The 19,094-nt window shown below is 42.1% G+C and overlaps 1 protein-coding gene across 5 annotated transcripts; it reads left to right on the forward strand.

The window, feature by feature from the left end:
* Positions 1-8,259: 8,259 nt before the first annotated feature.
* E2F6 (E2F transcription factor 6) lies at positions 8,260-19,094 on the forward strand. Of its 5 annotated transcripts, none has more exons than XM_075497928.1 (8): positions 8,261-8,569; positions 9,291-9,558; positions 11,813-11,861; positions 13,409-13,625; positions 13,942-14,100; positions 15,125-15,239; positions 16,760-16,907; positions 17,638-19,093. In XM_075497928.1, exons 3-8 carry the CDS (start codon positions 11,819-11,821, stop codon positions 17,673-17,675), a joined length of 720 nt encoding a protein of 239 aa, XP_075354043.1. In that variant the 5' UTR covers positions 8,261-8,569; positions 9,291-9,558; positions 11,813-11,818; the 3' UTR covers positions 17,676-19,093. The 5 variants fall into 5 exon arrangements, with proteins under 5 accessions (XP_075354041.1, XP_075354042.1, XP_075354043.1 ...); XM_075497930.1 differs by having other exon boundaries at positions 8,261-8,560; XM_075497926.1 differs by lacking the exon at positions 9,291-9,558 and having other exon boundaries at positions 8,260-8,569; positions 17,638-19,094.

Consider the following 19,094-nt stretch of genomic DNA (forward strand, 5'->3'; position numbering starts at 1 on the left):
AGAGTGATCCACCCTACCAGGACAATTATTTTGGCCCATAGCCTTTGTCTTTCCCTCTCTTTCTAGGATACAGAGTTTTGCCTGCTCCTTATCTGGAGTAGCACTCATAACCAAAAAGCAGTTGTTTGCTAGTGCAGGATGGATACACATCCAATCACTTAAAAAAAAAAAAAGAAAAACAAACAAAAAAAAAAACAACAAAAAAACCCAGCAACAACAATTACCATAATATTTCACTGTGACAGTAAGAAAATTAACATGTCTTAAGCATTTTCAGTCATATGGTGTGCTTATAACATGTCCAAAAGACAAGCATCCCCATGCATGTGACTATAGGTAACCCAAACTTAAAGTACATGCCTGCATTTTAGTTAGGTAACATGCCAGTCTGATTATTCCTGGAAAAAGGTCATTAAATATGGCTATAAACAAATGCGTCTAAGAAACTGAGTGTGTCACCACAGCTAGAATGATGGCTACAAGTAGCAGAAATTACTCCAGCTGTTCCAGAGTCAAGTTAAAGACATGGTGTCAGACTACAAAGTCATGGCAAACTTGTAAAGAGATATATCATCTTTGTTAGATCAAGAAATATAGTTAGAAAAACAGAATTTGCGGTTTTTTGGTGAAATGAGAGGAATAGGATTATGGTAATTCCATTTGGTGCAATAAAGAAGACACCTCTCCACTTTTTTTTTTTTCTTTGCTAGGGTTTATCTTTAGATAAATGTTACATTTACAATCAAATAATTTATTATTATTAGAATTTGCCTTCTGATCAGAACCACCTCAAGGTTCCTCAGTATTGTAGACAAAACTCACTAGAGAGGAGCCTGAGGGTGGCATGCCAATGTTGGGAGTGAAAGCGATAGCCCAGCTCAAGTGCATCTACACCAATGCATGCAGCATGGGCAACAAACAGGAGGAGCTGGAAGCCACTGTGCAGCAGGATAGCTATGACTTAGTCACCATCACAGAAACGTGGTGGGATGACTCACACAACTGGAGTGCTGCAATGGATGGCTATAAACTCTTCAGAAGGGATAGGCAAGGAAGAAGAGGCCGTGAGGTAGCTCTGTATGTTAGGGAGTGTTTTGATTGTGTAGAACTTGGCGATTATGACAATAAGGTCGAGTGCTTATGGGTAAGGATGAGGGGGAAGGCCAACAAGGCAGATATCCTGCTGGGTGTCTGTTATAGACTGCCCAACCGGGATGAAGAGGCAGATGAAGCATTCTATAGACAGCTGGCAGGAGTCTCACAATCGCTAGCCCTTGTTCTCATGGGGACTTCAACTTACCAGATGTCTGCTGGAAATACAATGCAGCAGAGAGGAAACAGTCTAGGAGGTTCCTGGAATGTGTGGAAGATACCTTCCTGACACAGCTGGTGAGTGAGCCTACCAGGGGAGGTGCCTTGCTTGACCTGCTGTTTACAGAGAAGGACTGGTGGGAGATGTGGTGGTTGGAGGCCATCTTAGGCTTAGCAACCATATGATAGAGTTCTCCATTCGTGGTGAAGTAAGGATGGGGGTGAGCAAAACCAGTACCATGGACTTCTGGAGGGCAGACTTTGGCCTGTTCAGGACACTGGTTGAGAGAGTCCCTTGGGAGACAGGCCTGAAGAGCAAAGGGGTCCAGGAAGGCTGGGCATTCTTCAAGAAGGAAATCTTAAAGGCGCAGGAGCAGGCTGTCCCCATGTGCCGTAAGACGAACCGGCGGGGAAGATGACCAGCCTGGCTGAACAGGGAGCTTTTGCTGGAACTCAGGAAAAAAAGGAGAGTTTACCACTTTTGGAAGAAGGGGCAGGCAACTCAAGAAAAGTACAGGGATCTTGTCAAGTCAAGCAGAGAGAAGATTAGGAAGGCAAAAGCCCAGCTAGAACTCAATCTGTTGTAAGAGATAATAAAAAATGTTTTTACAGATACATTAACAACAAAAAGAGAGCCAAGGAGAATCTCCTTCCTTTATTGCATGCCGGGGGGAACATTGCCACCAAGGAGGAAGAAAAGGCAGAGGTATGTAATGCCTTCTTTGTTTCAGTCTTTAATAGTCAGACCAGTTATCCCCAGGGAATTCAGCCCCCTGAGCTGGAAGACAGGGACGGAGAGCAGAATAAACCCCCCATAATCCAGGAGGAAGCAGTTAATTACCTGCTACAGCACCTGGACACTCACAAGTCTATGGGACCAGATGGGATCCACCCGAGAGTAGTGAGGGATCTGGCGGAGGAGCTTGCCAATCCACTCTCCATCATTTATCAGCAGTCCTAGTTAATGGGGGAGGTCCTAGATGACTGGAGGCTTGCCAAAATGACACCTATCTACAAGAAGGGCCGGAAGGAGGATCCGGGGAACTACAGGCCTGTCAGCCTGACCTCAGTACTGGGGAAAATTATGGAGCGGTTCATCTTGAGTACGCTCAACAGCCATGTGCAGGCCAACCCGGGGATCGGCCCCAGCCAGCATGGGTTCATGAAAAGCAGGTCCTGCTTGACCAACCTGATCTCCTTCTACGACCAGGTGACCCACCTAGTGGCTGAGGGAAAGGCTGTAGATGTTATCTACCTGGACTTTAGTAAAGCCTTTGACACTGTCTCCCACAACAATCTCCTAGAGAAGCTAGAGGCTCACGGCTTAGGTGGGTGTACTCTTTGCTGGGTAAAGAACTGGCTGGATGGCCGAGCCCAGAGAGTTGTGGTGAATGGAGTTTACTCCAGTTGGCGGCCGGTCACAAGTGGTGTTCCGCAGGGCTCTGTGTTGGGGCGAGTCTTGTTTAATGTCTTTATCAATGATCTGGACGAGGGGATCGAGTGCACCCTCAGTAAATTTGCAGATTACACCAAATTGGGTGGAAGTGTTGATCTGCTGGAGGGTAGGAAGGCTCTGCAGAGGGACCTGGACAGGCTGGATCGATGGGCCAAGGTCAATTGTATGAGGTTTAACAAGGCCAAGTGCCAGGTCCTGCACTTGGGTCACAGCAACCCCATGCAACGCTACAGGCTTGGGGAAGAGTGGCTGGAAAGCTGCCAGGCAGAGAAGGACCTGGGGGTGTTGGTTGACAGCCGGCTGAATATGAGCCAGCAGTGTGCCCAGGTGGCCAAGAAAGCCAATGGCATCCTGGCTTGTATCAGGAATAGCGTGGCCAGCAGGACTAGGGAAGTGATCGTGCCCCTGTACTCAGCACAGGTGAGGCCGCACCTCGAATACTGTGTTCAGTTTTGGGCCCCTCACTACAAGAGAGACATTGAGGTGCTGGAGCGTGTCCAGAGAAGGGCAACGAAGCTGGTGAAGGGTCTGGAGCAGAAGTCTTCTGAGGAGCGGCTGAGGGAGCTGGGGTTGTTTAGTCTGGAGAAAAGGAGGCTGAGGGGAGACCTTATCGCTCTCTACAACTACCTGAAAGGAGGTTGTAGAGAGGTGGGGGTCGGTCTCTTCTCCCAAGTAACAAGTGATAGGACAAGAGGAAATGGCCTCAAGTTGCACCAGGGGAGGTTTAGACTGGATATTAGGAAATTTTACTTCACTGAGAGGGTTATCAAGCATTGGAACAGGCTGCCCAGGGAAGTGGTTGAGTCGCCATCCCTGGAGGTATTTAAAAGACGTTTGGATGAGGTGCTTAGGGACATGGTATAGTGGTGGTCTTGGTAGTGTTAGGTTTATGGTTGGACTCGATGATCTTAAAGGTCTTTTCCAACCTATACAATTCTGTGATTTTGTCAGCTTTAAATGTATGGAAAAGTTGAAGTAAGTCCTCATAAGATGGTTATCTTTATATCTTGAGTTTCAAAGTATCTTTGAAGTTACTTTTTTTACTTTAGGTGAAGATTTCCCCATTGCAGTTTTTGTATTATTTAAAATTTATTTTATTATTTAATTTTATTTCATAATATGAAAAAGTGTTCTATAGCACCTTCCCTAGTTGGCTCCCTGACCAGCTGTGTCAGGAAGTTATTTGCCACACACTCCAGGAACGTCCTAGATTGTTGAAATGAAATACACCAGGCAATTCTGCACCTCCTTTGCAACAAAAGGTACAAACAACAAATATAATAGTGCCCTTTTGCAACAGGAACCTTCTTCTCTTTATAAACTCTTAGCATGGATGAAAATTTCCAGCAAGCTCTGTTAAGACCTTTGTCTAGAAACCCTCAGACTCTTTCAGATGGGAGATGGCTTGCTGCCAAGTTTCAAAACCTTACCAAGAACACAATATTCACCAAAACTCTTCAATAAAATACATCAGTGTTCATATGCAGCAAGCACTTGCTATTGACATACCCCTAATGTCACCTTAAGGGTACTTCTTCCATCTATATAATTTCTTTTCTGGATTACAGGTACAAGAAGTAGGGGCTTCAGTTTATATCATGTCCTAAAACCTACATCTCCAACATGATACCACATCCATGACTTTTAATTTTATTTCAGGTGTGCAATTCAAGACATCACAGAAGACAATGCTGTTTAGCACTGTGCTGGTCAGATCTGACTAACTGACTCGATCTTCCTCATACTTATACAAGTGAAGAAATAAGAGATTTGCCTTCTTAAATTAATGGATGACTATTCACCATGTATACAGGAACAAATTTTTTCAGCAGGTTAAGCTGAGCCCATCAAGACTGTACTATTACTAGAAACAGATTTAAATCATTACATTTTACAGCGTAAAAAATTACATAGTAGTGTTCCATGCCTCTACGCCTAATCGTTATGCAGTGGTGAGGACCTTAGTAGGACCTTATGGAGGCTAGGAAGTTTATACAGACAGACATTAATATACAAAAATATGGATGATTCTATGATTCTGTGTAGTTTAAACAGATACTTACAGCTATTTCTGTCTTTCATGATTTTGTACTTTTGCACCTTTGCAGGAAGATATTTCCTCTGGCTCATCTTTGCAAAAATACAAATGCACTTAATGGAAGATCCAGTTACAAGATTATTATCATTAAAGGGAAGATTGCATTTGATACAGAATTGTACAGATTTTTACAGAAGGCGGCCTTGGCTTTAACTGCAGTATGTTGGAACTACTATGTACATAAATAAAATAAATACATAACATATAAGGATGTAAAGGTACCTGTCAGGTGACATAATTCCCAAATTCAGGATTACATATGTAGGCTGGTAAATATTAATGGGACATTTGTGTAACAGAAAAAAAAAAAAGAAGAATAGGAAAGTAATGGCATTCAAAACAAATTTTTAAATTTTACAATGCCAATATAAAAAACACAAAAAATGCTGTTTTGCATGAAATCCAAACCTTGCACCATTACAGTGCTGCATGAGGTTCACCAGTAAAAACTTTTACAAAGCAGCCTAATTTCAGCTGCTCAAAATAAAAGTAAAACCTACATGCCTAAGTAGTGCAGAGTAAAATATTAAAATATTAACGTAATTGGCATTAAATTACACAAGTGAAGTATTTCTAAGAAAATTATGTTTTGATTTTCACATATACTGCCTCAAAAATTTTAATGAAACCACTGTTCTAGTATGTATTACATTTAAAAGATCAGGTTTAGGAAATGGAATTATTGCCCCCTGGTGGCAGATTAAGAATCAATGCAATCGAAGAAAACCATTTCAGATAAATAAGCAAATCTTTCATTTTAAGAATCACGTCTTGTATGATTAATGTCTGGAGATATTAAAAAGAATGCACAGCCATTTTCATATGCAATAAGATAACAGTAAATGGGGTATAATTTACATTTTAATCTACAAGAGTAATAAAGAATGTGGGAGAAATTTAATTATCAGCTTTATAAAATGTAAATAATAACACACTAGAATCAAACTCTTTGATCAACAGAATGCCACAGCTGAAACTCCTGATAGTCCAGTCAGTTACTTCAAAGTCTAATTTTAATTTAAAAAAAGAATTAGGCTTTATAATTTTCATGTAAATATAGAAAAACCTTCCTGAATCTGAATCCATGTGGGGCTTTTCTTCACTCAGTTAGATACGTCAGCAGCCAAGGACAGAGAAGCACAGGAACAACAGAATTTGATCTTATGACTGGCTAGAACAACAGCGTAGTTAAAAGTTGATGCAATGTTTTCCACATGGGTTGATACAGAAATTCATGTATCCTAATCCTCAAATTATGAGTCGTTAGCTGCCCTCCTAATATCTGACTACCCAACAATCATCAAAATCCTATCCAATGATTTTTATACTGCATGGTACATTCCTTACATCGCCCCAGACTAAAGCGGCCCAAGACATCTATTCCAAACCATTTTGCTGTTCCAGCTGGAAAAAAACTGCTTTATCACAGTGGGTTTATACAATCTGTGATTACGATGGTAAGATACGACTTCCAGTTAAGAGTATAACAAAGGGGGAGAAGTATTCATTCCTTATGGGACTACATTTATCACCGCAGAGCAGTTAGCAGGGATCGTGTTGCACATACAAAAATGAGCGTTTTCACATTTCAGTGATGTGTTGCTTCCATGACAGGAAAACTTTTTGCATCTGCAGCAGTCTAAGCTCTCCTTAGAACACTGACAAGCAACATTTGCACAATGTCTTTAACTGCACAACTCACGGCTTCATGTCTCCTGAAATGCAGACATCATGCCTTTGAGGAGCTGTAACATATTTTTCCACCTTTTTTCCTTATAAATTGATTAAAACATGAGAACAACCCACCTTAGTTCTACACAACTCTACAAGGACAATTATTACCATGCAACTAATTGATTGAAAATTGGTTACTATGAAGAAAACTCCATCCTCTATCAAGGCATCTGATGTATCGGTGGTGACATAAACTACTCCAAAGGAAAGTCTAACCTGAAGGGATATGAAACACCTAGTAAATTAAAATTATTTCAGTTTTTTCAGGATAATAGAGTGTTATTTGACCTGTCCAGTCTGTCACATTAGAAGATGAATGAAGTTCTTTGTGGCTTTGAATTCTTCATACCCGACTGGCAGTTTTACACAACTTCCAATGAAATTCACATTTCTCCAGAGCACCTGCCCTGAGGACGGGGAAGGGAAGTGAATAGAAATTTCACCTAAGGTGTAGGTGAGGGAAGCAAAATAGTTCACAAATGCTTTAAGCAAAAGAACTCCATGACAGACTTATCTGTTGTACAATACGGTAGAGGACAGCCGATTGCCATAAAGAGCAATCAATCAACAGATTGGCTATCTAACAAGGAGTTGTGTTTTAAATAAATGGTTTTGCCTGACAAACAGAAGTTACCTACTAAATCGGAAATTTTGAGATTACTGCTGATGCTGACAAATGAGGAAGGCAACAGTCAGTGCTTGTGAAAGGTTATCAGAAGTGTGCAGGAAAGGGCAGGAGCAACGGTGTTAGGATTTGGGAAAGGATCTGGGACCTCTTGCTGGGGGGAAAATGGACAGGCTCGGTTCAGACAAGCCACGTTTGTTGGCTGCTCTCCAGCCCCAGAGGAACGTACCTAGCCCTTCACCCACAAACCTCTCATAATTAACTTATTCTTGACATGGGCATGGGATCCCAGTCTCCCCAGTAAGCGACATACACAGCTTTGGCCTTCTCGTGATTTGGCCTAGCAAGTCATGCCAGAAGCAGATTATTTGGCAAGCAAGCAATACTAATTATTCTCACACCTATTTACGCTTTGGTGCTTGGGCAGGGCGCTCTCTCCATGCTCACGCTGTACACCGAGGGAAGAAAAACCTCCCTCCTTGCAGTAACCAAAGCGGTGAGAAGTTCCTCGTTTCAACCCACTTTAGCCCACTGCGGTGCTTAAGGGAGCTTCCCTTGCCGGCTGCACCCCGCCGGCAAGACAAGGAGGAAGGCGGCAAGCAAATCCTTTCCTCCGCCGCTCCGGGAGGGTGACGAGAGCGGAGGAAACGCCAATCCGGGCGATACCCGGAGAAGCCCCCTTCCTCCCGGCGTTCAGAGGAGAGGACTCCCCCGAAGAGACACCCGCCCGCCGCGCTGAGGGGACGGAGCGGTCAGCTGCTCGCCCTCCCCCGCGCCCGCTGACGGGCGGGCGGACAAGTCGGGCGGGGCGAGCGCGCCGCAGGGCCCGGCGGGTGAGGGAGGGAGCGGAGGGGAGGGGAGAGGAGGGGAAGGGAGGGGAGGGGAGAGGAGGCGGCCGCCCCGCCGCCCGCCGGGGAACGTTCCTCGCCGCCACCTTCGCGCGCGCCGCCGCTCCGGCGGGAGGGCGAGGTGCGGGCGCGCGCGTGCGCAGGGGCCGGGGGGCGGGGTTCCGCTCTCCCGCCCAACCGTCCGCTCGGGGGGGGAGGGGAGAGGCGGCCATAACAGACGGCGGTGAGGGCGGGAGGGCCCTGCCGCCCCCTCCTCCCGGAGGTGGGGTGGGGATGGCGGCGCCTTCTTCTGACATGGACTCGCAGGCTCGTCGTGAAGGCCTCTGAGCGCCCTCCCTCCCTCCGCCGCCTCGCCTCAGGGCGGGAGAGGCCTCCCGCCGCGCTTAGGCCGCGGCCGGCCGGCCGGAGGAAGGAGGAGGGGCCGGGCGAACATGGCCAACCCTGCCAAGTGGGAGCGTCTGAGGCCGCTGCGGCCGGACACGCTGCGTGTGAGTGAGGTACAAGGCGGGCGGGGAAGGGAGGTGCCGCTTGGGGATGGGGAGAGGGCGGGACGGCGCTGCAATGCACTGCTCCCAAGGCGGGAGGTTTTAAGGAGATTCCCGAAAGTCCTTCCGCTCGCCTGCCCCGCAGGAGGTTCCCTGGGTTGGGAAGATGAGGCAGGCCTAGCCAGAGTGGTGCACGAAAGGGGCGTGGTGCTGCATCCCTCCTTCATCGCGTTTTAGCAGGCTGCCGGGGGAAGGGAAGTGTAGTGATGTTAGCTACAGTGCAAAGGGATGATTTTCTTAGCTGTGTTAGCTGTAGCTCCTTAATCGAGTTAAATAGGTTGTAGCTATGGTTGAGAAAAACGGACTACAACTGTGTATTCTGTTCTTCTCTGAACATCTGTGAAGTTCAGGTAATCTTATATGCAGTTTCCACTGCTACTTTTAGTAATATTATGAGGTAGCTAACAAAAACCAGGCCTACTTCTAACTCTGTGGCGCTCTTTGAAAATGCTTATTTTTATTAACCTTGACTGTTGGGCTAAATATACTTAGTAGTATTGTCTTAAAGCCATGAAAAAGTTTACGTAAGGTTTTACCCTGATAACTGGAAATTTCCTATTGTTGGAGATGATGGTTGTAAAGAAACAAAGGGTGTTGGGCACAGCTTCTTATGTAGGTGTTTAGATGAGTCAACCAGGGGTGATGCTTTCCTGAATCTGCTTCTCATAAACAGGGAAGTCAAGGATGTGGTAATCATTAGCAGCCTTGGCTGTAACGGCCATGGAATAGTGGAGTTCAAGACCCTGGGTGTAGCAAGGAAGGCAAGTAGCAGAGTACAGAACCTGGACTCCAGTTTCTTCAGGATTCCGGTTTATTCAAGCAACAGGTAGCTGAGATTTTGAGGGAGGCAACTTTGAAAGTTGAAGGAGCTGAAGAGGTGGAAGTCTGTAAGGACGTCGTACAAGCACAGGGACATTCCATCCTGATACTCATGAAAACAAGTAAGTGTGTTGAGGGATGGGCATAGCTATACCTGCACTCTGAGGGTGGGGCACAAAAAAAACATATGCAGGAGGTGGAAGCAAGGACAGGCTATAAAGGAGAAGGATAAAAAAATGTTGTCTGGACATGTAGGTATGATGCTAGGAAAGCTGAAGTTCTAGTGTTGAAACTAGCAAGGCATGTCAAGGGTGACAAGAAGAACTTTTACTGCTACATTAGTGGGGAAGGGCGGAGTGTGAACTTGCTGCTAAATGGGCCAGGTGATGTAGGAAGAGCAGACACAGATGAGGCTGAAGTACTCAGCCTTCTTTGCATGGGTCTTCAGAACTGAAGAACAAAGCCCATAGGCTTTGTGTGTAAGAGACAGGATTCAAGGAGAGGAACAACCAGCAATGGAAAAGTGTCAAGTAGGAATCTCTTGAGAAATCTCAACCCATACAAGTCCATAGGACCCACTTGGGGTACATCCTTAGCGGGCTGAGAGAGCTGGCCGATGTCATTGTGAGGTTGCTCTCTTACCATCTTTGAGAGGTTGTGGAGATCAGCTACAGCTTAGTCAGTCTCACTTCAGTCCCTTGGAAAATAATGAAGGAAGTTCTCTTGGAAGCTATTTCTAGGCATGTGAAGGAGAAGGTGATTGGGAATAGCCAACATGACTATACTTGCAAACTGATTACCTTTGGTGATTAAATTATTAGATCTGTAGATCAAAAGCCTTGGATGTCATCTACATTAGCTTTAGCAGGACTTTTGAAATGGTCTTCTGCAGCGTCCTCCTCTTTGAGCTGGGATGTTGCAGATTGTAAACTACTAGATGAGTGTGTAAAAAACAAAAAAAACCAAAACAACAAAAAAAACCCCAAAAAAACCCCCAACTGGCTGGATCATCAGGCTCAAAGAGGGGTGGTTAGTGGCTCATACTTTACCTGAAAGTGGATTACAAGTGGAGTTCCTCAGGAGTCTATCCTGGGACATGTCCTGTTGATAGGAGGAGGATGTGGGATGCACCCTCATGATGTTTATGGGTGGGGAAGGTGCCATAGACAGTTAGGAATAGGCTGGAGGAATGGCTCGTCAGACACCTCAGGCTTCAACCAAGGAAGCTGAAAATTCAAGTGTGAAGTCCTGCATCTGGGCCTGTACGCTGCAGTGGTACAGGCTGGGGGACCACCTGGCTGAAAGGACCTGGAGATCCTGATGGACAGTGCACTAAACATGTGCCAACACTGTGCCCTGGCATTGAGGCATATGAGGCTGTATTAGCAGGAGCATAGCCAGCACATAAAGGGAAGTGATTCTTCTTCTCTACGTGGCATGTATTAGGCTGCTTCTGGAATGCTGTGTGCATTTTAGGGCCAGCAGTACAGGAAGACTGTTGATAAACTGCTGAGGGAGCTCGTTAAGCTACAGTAGCCCTTCAGTACTTGTTGTTAACAGGGGAGTTAACAACAAGCTGGTGCGAGGCACTTCACAGCTGTGCTGATGGGAGGCTGAAAGGAAGTAGCCATAAATTGAAACAAAAGAAGCAAGAGAGGCTGCAACTTGATGTAAAGTGAAACTTTTTCACTGTGAGGACTGACAAGGAGTGGAATGGGATGCCCAGAGAGGTGTAGCCTCCATTCCTTGACATTTTCAAGACCCACTTGGATAAAGCCTTGAGTAAGCTGCTCTGATCTAATGGCTGTTCTTGTTTGGAGTTGGAGATTGGACCAGAGACCTTCTCAAGTCTCTTCCAACTGGAATGAGTCTGAATTTGAAAATACTCCTTTTGTTAAATCGGGGTGAGGGGTGGAATCAAGTGCCTACTTAGGCTAATCGTGTCAGTTTCTTGACGAGAACAGACTCTGCTGCCAGTCTGGAAGTCTACTACAGAATAATTGTAATGCTGTATTATAGCAGTGTATCTTCTGTATGTGAGCTGTTACATGGAATAGTGGAAGCTTGTATTTGTAGAGTTTATACAGCTATCTGTTTGTGTTGTGAACGTTGCCCAAGCATTAGGGAGTTTGGTGGTGTTTCCTGCTTTCCAAGACAGAGGGAGATGTGCTGAGATTAAGGGCTGAAAATTCTGACGGGAATTGATGAGCATATATCCCTTCTATCCAGTGACACTCCTTCACTGTAGTATCTGTTGAGTTGTCAGCACTCTGATGGCTGTAGCATCTAGAGTTGATTTGTCTGTTTCTTCTGGAGAAGCTTCCTGTGTAGATAGCATTTTATGTCAGTTATATTTTTTTGTTGTCTTTTCCCCAGCCACCAATGATCAACCTGAATGTGGACGATGATGTACAGTTTGTCAGAAGTAAGTTGCTGTGTTCCAGGTCTGAAGATGATTCTTGAAGTATTTCATGCTTTTTTACAATGTTGTGAGTACATGCTGTAAACAAATGAGAAATTGTTATGTATCTAATATAGGCAGAACAGGAGGAACTGCATACTAAATGGAATAAGATATGAAGCAACACGTTCTTCATAGTTTTTCCTCTTTAAATCTGCTGCAAGTATACCTTCCCACTGCTGTAAAGAAAATAATTTATGGGAAAAGTGAGTTAGAGAAAACTGGAACATCGTGCTGGTAAACATTGGCTTTCAACTGGTATTAACAAATGGAAATACAAGCTGGAGTGAATTTGCTTTGTGTTTTTTGGGGTTTTTTTCTCACCAATTGAATAGTCTCGCACATCTCTCAGTAACACAGTCCAAAACTGAGTTGTTGAACCTGTCACTTCATGTTAAAGAGCGTGCAATCTTGCAGCCATGGAATGGGTGTGCTAGACTGAGTAAAAGTGCATGTCTCATTCATCCTGGGGAAAATACTGAAGTTTGAAGTAGAGTGTTTCCGATGGAAGTTTCCTTACGCACCCATGTGCACAAACACATGCACACACGTTCTCTTGAAGCATTACTCTGGAATATTACTCAGTGACACAGTTTGATCAGATACGAAATACCTGGTTTGCTTTGCAGGAGAAAAGACAAGTAACAGCAGGATTTGACAGTCTTCATTGACTCTAGCATCAGATGAGTGCATGTGTACCATGTCTTTTTTTGTGCTTTAAAAATACATACTTTTTTATGCTTTATGCATACATCAATAACAATCTAAAGTTAAACAAGGCATTCATCAGTAATTTTTCTGCTGTTTCTGCGAATATGCTGGTAATGGATACACATAGCACAGGGATCTCTTAAACCTGTGGTGCTCTGGTGTCTGTAAATCTTTGTTGCGTTAGTAAATTAAACAATGGCATCACCAATTCTTTTGCCCCGAGGCCAAATAGTACAGCCAGAGTTTGTCCATATATTAAGTTCTCAGACTCCAGAATGGATTGGTCACATGCAGGCTGAAACAGTCCCTGAAACCAGGCTAACTCCTGAACCATGCCTGGATGTTATCTGGGAGATCTACTGGTTAATCTGGGCCAAAAGGGTGTGAAAAACATTTTAACAGTGTCATGGAGCAGAGATGATAGAGCTGCAGTTCTCTGGCAGTGCCCTCACACTATATAGTTAACTGAAGATTTCATTGGTGTTCATTCAGTAGTCTGAGCTCCTACAGAACACACAGTTACTTAACTATTAATGTCCATACTAGCAGGCTGAAGTCATGAACGTTGAAAGCATGAAGATGCATGCTTGCTATTAAGATACAATCGTTGCAAACAAATGAAGCTATATGTAGTTAATAGACTTTATATGATGCCATTGCAATGTCGGTGTTCATAAGGACAGCGTTTTCAGACTTTTATCTTCATTGCTACTTAATCATTATTGGTTTTTTTTCTTTTTTAAGGAACACTTCATACTCGTGTAGTAGTTTACTCTAAATATTCTATCAAAACTTTACAGGAACTCTGAAAGTCAAAAAGCCTCGATTTGACGCATCCTTGGTTTATTTGACCCGAAAATTCATGGATCTTGTCAAAACAGCTCCAGATGGTGTCCTTGATTTAAATGAAGTAGCAACAACGCTTGGAGTAAGAAAACGAAGAGTGTATGACATCACCAATGTGTTGGATGGAATCCACTTAATTCAGAAAAGATCTAAGAATCTTATTCAGTGGGTGTGAGTTAGCTTTGAAAATTCTAATTTCTGAAACAATAAAACCTAACAATGTTGAGTACTGTTTATAAATTTGAGAGTACTTTTAAGCATATTGAATTACTTTTAATAGATAAAAATATTTTAAGTTCTTCTGTATCCTTGGGCTTCTGAATTACTTACTAGATTAACAGGTATCAAGTGCAAAAGCACAATGAAGCATATTTCAGCAGAGTAAAGGATGCCAGAGTTCCTTGTTGTTTTCTGTTAGTATACTTTGTGTTCAATAAACAGGCTCTTATTTATATAAACGTACCAGACAACTTTCATATTCTTCTAGAGGTTCTAATCTTGACCAAGTTGTCGGAAAAGCACCAGAGCAGCAAAACCTTAAAGATGAACTTTCTGACTTGTCAGCCATGGAAGAAGCTCTGGATGAATTAATCAAGGATTGTGCTCATCAGTTATTTGAACTAACAGATGACAAAGAAAATGCAAAATATCCTTTTAACTCTTGCATTACTTCAACATGTGGTTTTGGTTGCAAGTACTGAGGTATCTAGTAATGGGTGTAGGCTGATACCGCTGGTATGCAGTAATACTTGATAATGAGTTTTATTATATTAGTGTATACTAGTCATTTGCCCTGCTTTGCAGTATCATGCACAATCTAGCCTGTTCTCAGGGGACAACTTTCCACTGCAGAAGAATGGAAGTGGGGCAATAGTCTTAGCACCCTGACCGTCACCTTGTTCTCTCCATTGTAGAGTAAAGTTGTCTCAGGGGCAGGTCTTGACCTACCAGTGAGATTGAGTTGCTTAGTGAGATGAAAAAGAGGACCCAAAACAGAGTCCCAGTGGCCTGTTGCCAAGAAGATATAATGGTACGTTGGTTGTGTCCTAATACTGTTCTGTCTCTTGAGGGAGGTTCCAATGCAGTCTTGTCTTTCAGATGGGTTTTGATAACAGAAAAGTGATTTCTTTTAATATGACATAAACATTGGATGTTGGCTTTAGCTTACAATAAAATATTACTTAGCTCCCTTGCCTGGCAGAATGTTGAAGTCTATGCTCAAATGAAATGTGTCCATTTTCTGTATGATATCAGGAAAACTTTTCACTACACCTTACCTGTCCTGGTTAAGAAAATAATTCCATAGTTTTCCAGGAAATTATTTACGTGCATAGTTATTACAAAACAAAGAAGTAGTTTCTCAAGGGCAGCATTCCCTCTGCTTTGTAGACTTATGACAGCATCTGTGTAAACCACTTGTCAAATTTGTTTGGTTTTTTAATATTGAATATCTCAATTTTTTTAAGCTTTTTCTTTCCTAGAAATAAAGAAAAAAAGTTTTCCACTTGTTAGCTAATACTTAATTTTACAAAGCTAGTATTAAAGTAACCTCAGCTGAACTATTTACCACTTTTCTTAAGTTGGTATTCTGCTTCAGCATATCTTAACATCATACTCTTTGCTTCTGCCCATTAGCAAATTACTTTACAGAATCCTTGACCAATGTATACACTAGCTTATGTGACATATCAAGATATCCGTAGCATTCAGGCATTTCAAGAACAGATTGTGATTGCAATCAAAGCTCCAGAGGAAACGAAATTGGAAATACCAATTCCTAAAGAAGTAAGTTTTACACATTTCTGTCTTAAGGGAACAAAAGTTCTTAAATTTGATTTTTTTACAGCAGCAATCAGTAATAGACTTCCAGTTTCTTTGTCATGTATAGCAAATATTGGTACTTTATTGTTCTTGTGTTCTACTAAACAATGCTGTAGAGATAATAGTCTAAAACTTATTGTCAGTAATTTTTTGTTTACCTAAATTATTAAACAATAAACATGTCTGAGCTGTAGTTATTTGGCTTTGCTACAGAGAACTGAACAGCTGTAATAAATGTTACTTATTTCCACTATCAGTTTGTTTGATAATTACTAGGATAATGAAACTTCCAAAGAGCTGTTTATTGTTTGTATACTAAAATCTACAAAACTTGTAAATCTAACCAAACAAAGCAATAAGCATGATTTGATAATGATCTTAACAGCATGTAAATGCTGTCTCTACTGCTTATTGAGTAGACAGCTATTGTCACTGTAATATTAAAGTATGAAATGAGCAGTAGGGTTGATAAAAAGAAAACATTTTGGCACTCTAGTAGATCATGTCAAGATGGATTTTTTTTCATGGAGGTAGGCGGCTGTGCCCTGCCCTCACCTCGTGGTACAACATGCATCCTTCCATTCAGCTCACGGAGAAGAGCTGTAGCTTTGGCCTCTGCACCTGCACCTGGGACTATATACTGAGAACCCACTGTTTAAAGTAGTGCTATGAAAGAGGGGAAATACTGGAAGTAAGCTTAAGATAACAAATGGAGCTTTAATTCTGTTTTCCTTCTGGGTGTGCATTTTTTATAATATTCTTAATTGTGTAGTCATCAAATTTGCCTTGCTGTGTGTACAGAAAGGGAGGTGATATTGTAGGAGAAGGAGATAGGAATTAATAGAACCAGAAGACTTAGATCCACTGCATAGATCTCCAGTGGTTTCACTGGTAAAAGGAGGTGTCTCTCATCCTGTGGCGGTGACAAAGATAAGATTTCAGAGGCTTCCTGAAGCAAAAGAGGGCAGGATTTAAAAAGCTGTATTGTAGAGAGAACAGAATCTTCTCTCCATTGCCCATTACATTTGATTTGCTCTGTGCCTTGTAATGTGATGTCCGCTAAAGGAAAGCAGTAAGAGTAATATGGTTTAGTTGCTTTGCCTTATTATTAAAGCTGCTGCGTGCTCTGATTTGTTTTCTGATCCATGGCATTGACTTGTCAAGTTTTAAATTTTGTTACTCTTCCTAAACATATAGTAAATCTTGGTCATATATCTAAAGGTCAGTAGCAAGACGAAACAAAGATTCGTTAGGTGCATGTTCATCAAAAATGAAACCTTTTTAGCTTAATGGTGCTTAATAATTGGCCTATAAATCTATGTAATGTCATAACTTATGCAGAACTACTAACACAATTTTACATAGTTATGCCATTCCTGTATTTGTTCTGTTCTTAACCTACTGGCTTTAAAATACGTGCAAAAAATAGATAACTGATGTGTAAGATTTCTTCTTTGGTTCATATGCAAGTCGCTGTTTTATAGGATTGCATAGAAGTACATGTGAAGAGCACAAAAGGACCCATTGATGTGTATCTATGTGAGGTGGAACAAGAGAAGCCAGGTGCCAAAACTTTTGAAGATATGGATACTGTCACTTCTGAAACTGAGCCATCAGTTCCTCCTGATGAAGGTACTGTCTTCCATTTACATTTTTATCCCCATGTGATTTTTTTTTTTTTAAAGATGGTCTTACCATTCTGATAAAGCTGAAAACTGTACTGTACAAGTATAACTTTCTGGGCATAGTTTGTGGGCCAAGATGTGTGGGAGTATAGGAAACGCCTGAAAGAGAAGTCTCTGCTGTTGTTACCTCACAACAGCAGGAGGTCAGAGAGTCAGGCACGTGCACACGCGGCAAGGCACTCTTGTTCCCTGACCCCTTTCCTTCCTTCACTCGTTACTGGTTTCCTGTCGGAGCTGTGCTCTGCGGATAGAACAATGTGTGTCAGTTCTCAGCTGCCTCGCTGCAGAGTCCAGCGGTGCAGCTGAAATAGTTGTCAGGAGAGTTAGGATGCTGTTTCAAACCAGAGAGTGTGCTGCTCTTGCTTGTTACTGCCCTAAGGGAGGGCACGCAGAAGAGGGGATGTAGTATTTTGAACTCCTAAAACCAGATTGGCTGGAATATAGTCTCTCAAGAGCCCCAATGCTGCAGGATGTTGTTGTTTAAAAATAAATGTGGCGGGAATTGCAGTAGCTCAGAACACAAAAGATAAATTATTTTTAGCAGTGCTGCTTTATAGTTGAGGGGAAGAGTTTTCAAGTCTTACACATCTTTTTACTTTATTTTGCTTGCGAAATGACTCAATTATACTTCCTACAATGACAGTAATCGTATTCCTTTTTTTATTTTCCTTTCCAAGTGAGATCTCCGGGGGAAGAAAAAAACCAAACCACCTGAGATGACAGATTAATTACAACTCAAAAAATCTAATACAGAATGTAAATATCTGTGTTATAGAGCTTTTCCAAAGCTGCTTGGATCTGCAAACTTAACTAACCTGAAATGTTCCAAAGTGTGTTAAATTTAAAACAGCAGTGGGTTGGTTGAGTGCTTTCACAGGATTGCTTATCTTCCCAAGTCAAAAGACAACAGTTCCTAGAGTTGCTTTTAGGAGCTTTGTTTTCATAATTGCATGTGATCTACAGAGCTTTGGGAAAATTGTATTTTCAGCTTATGAAATAAAAATTTTAATTGACAGAAAACATAGACAACTAATTACTTCTAAAAAAGAAGATTTGAAAACTATTTCTGGAATAATCCACAATCATTATGAGAATGTATATAATAAAGAAATGCACTTTCAGTTCTGAGGCTGCACTACTACTAAGCAGGATTGTCAAATGCGAGTGTAACAAAGAACTGGTGTATCAGCAGCCTTCGCTATAAGGAACAAGATGTAAATATCATGAGTTATGCCTTACACTGTGTAGATGCTGTTTGCATTGTTTGCATCCAGCTCTGCATGAACTATGGTATTGACACTGAAGTTAAATAATTGGGCTTTTTGTATATATCTGTATCATGTCTAGGTAGTTACTGATGTAGATTTATTGAGATGGTTTGCATTTCTGCCTTTGTACAGCAAAAAAATAAAATAAGCTTATAAAAATATTAAATAGTCTAATCGGTCACTCTGAAACATGTTGGGTTGTCTTTTTTGGAGTTCACTGAGTAACTACAAACGTTAAAACTGATGTGAAAATTTTAAATCTATTATACGTGGTGCTGGCAGTGAGCAGTTAGATCTGATTCTTGTGATGCTGCAATACCATAGCAATTTTCAGAAGAAACGTTATGGTCAATAACTACTTAAATGGGTCCCTTCCACTTTCTAGAGTTTACGTACAGCATAGCTTTAGCCTAGTACCATGATCTCTTTGTGGCTTTAGCTTGCACAAATACATAAAATACTTTAGAACTACTTCTATATTCATCCATCTTTAGTATCTGTAAAATGAACCTTCAGAATTTTGATACTGGGCTTTCCGAGTGAATTAACTGTCACCGTACAAATGCCGCACTGAGGCTCATTTCACTCCGCTACTGACAAGTGTACTGCATCACTTTCTGCGGGAGGAGGGGTGGGTGGGTGGTTTTTAAATCGGAACTCCAAATCCTCCTTTTCCCAATCACACAGTATGAACAACTATCCATCTACTCACAAGTGAGAACAACGAAGCTAACACATCCCTGAACATTTTAACTAGCAACTTTACAGCTATTTTAGACAGATGCTATGAAATTAAATGCCCTATATCCTACTAATAAATACAAATAAGGTAGGGCAGTTGACACTGAAGAGCTTACATATACTTA

Source organism: Mycteria americana, chromosome 3 (genome assembly GCF_035582795.1).
Source record: "Mycteria americana isolate JAX WOST 10 ecotype Jacksonville Zoo and Gardens chromosome 3, USCA_MyAme_1.0, whole genome shotgun sequence".
In the NCBI taxonomy this organism is placed as follows: Eukaryota; Metazoa; Chordata; class Aves; order Ciconiiformes; family Ciconiidae; genus Mycteria; species Mycteria americana.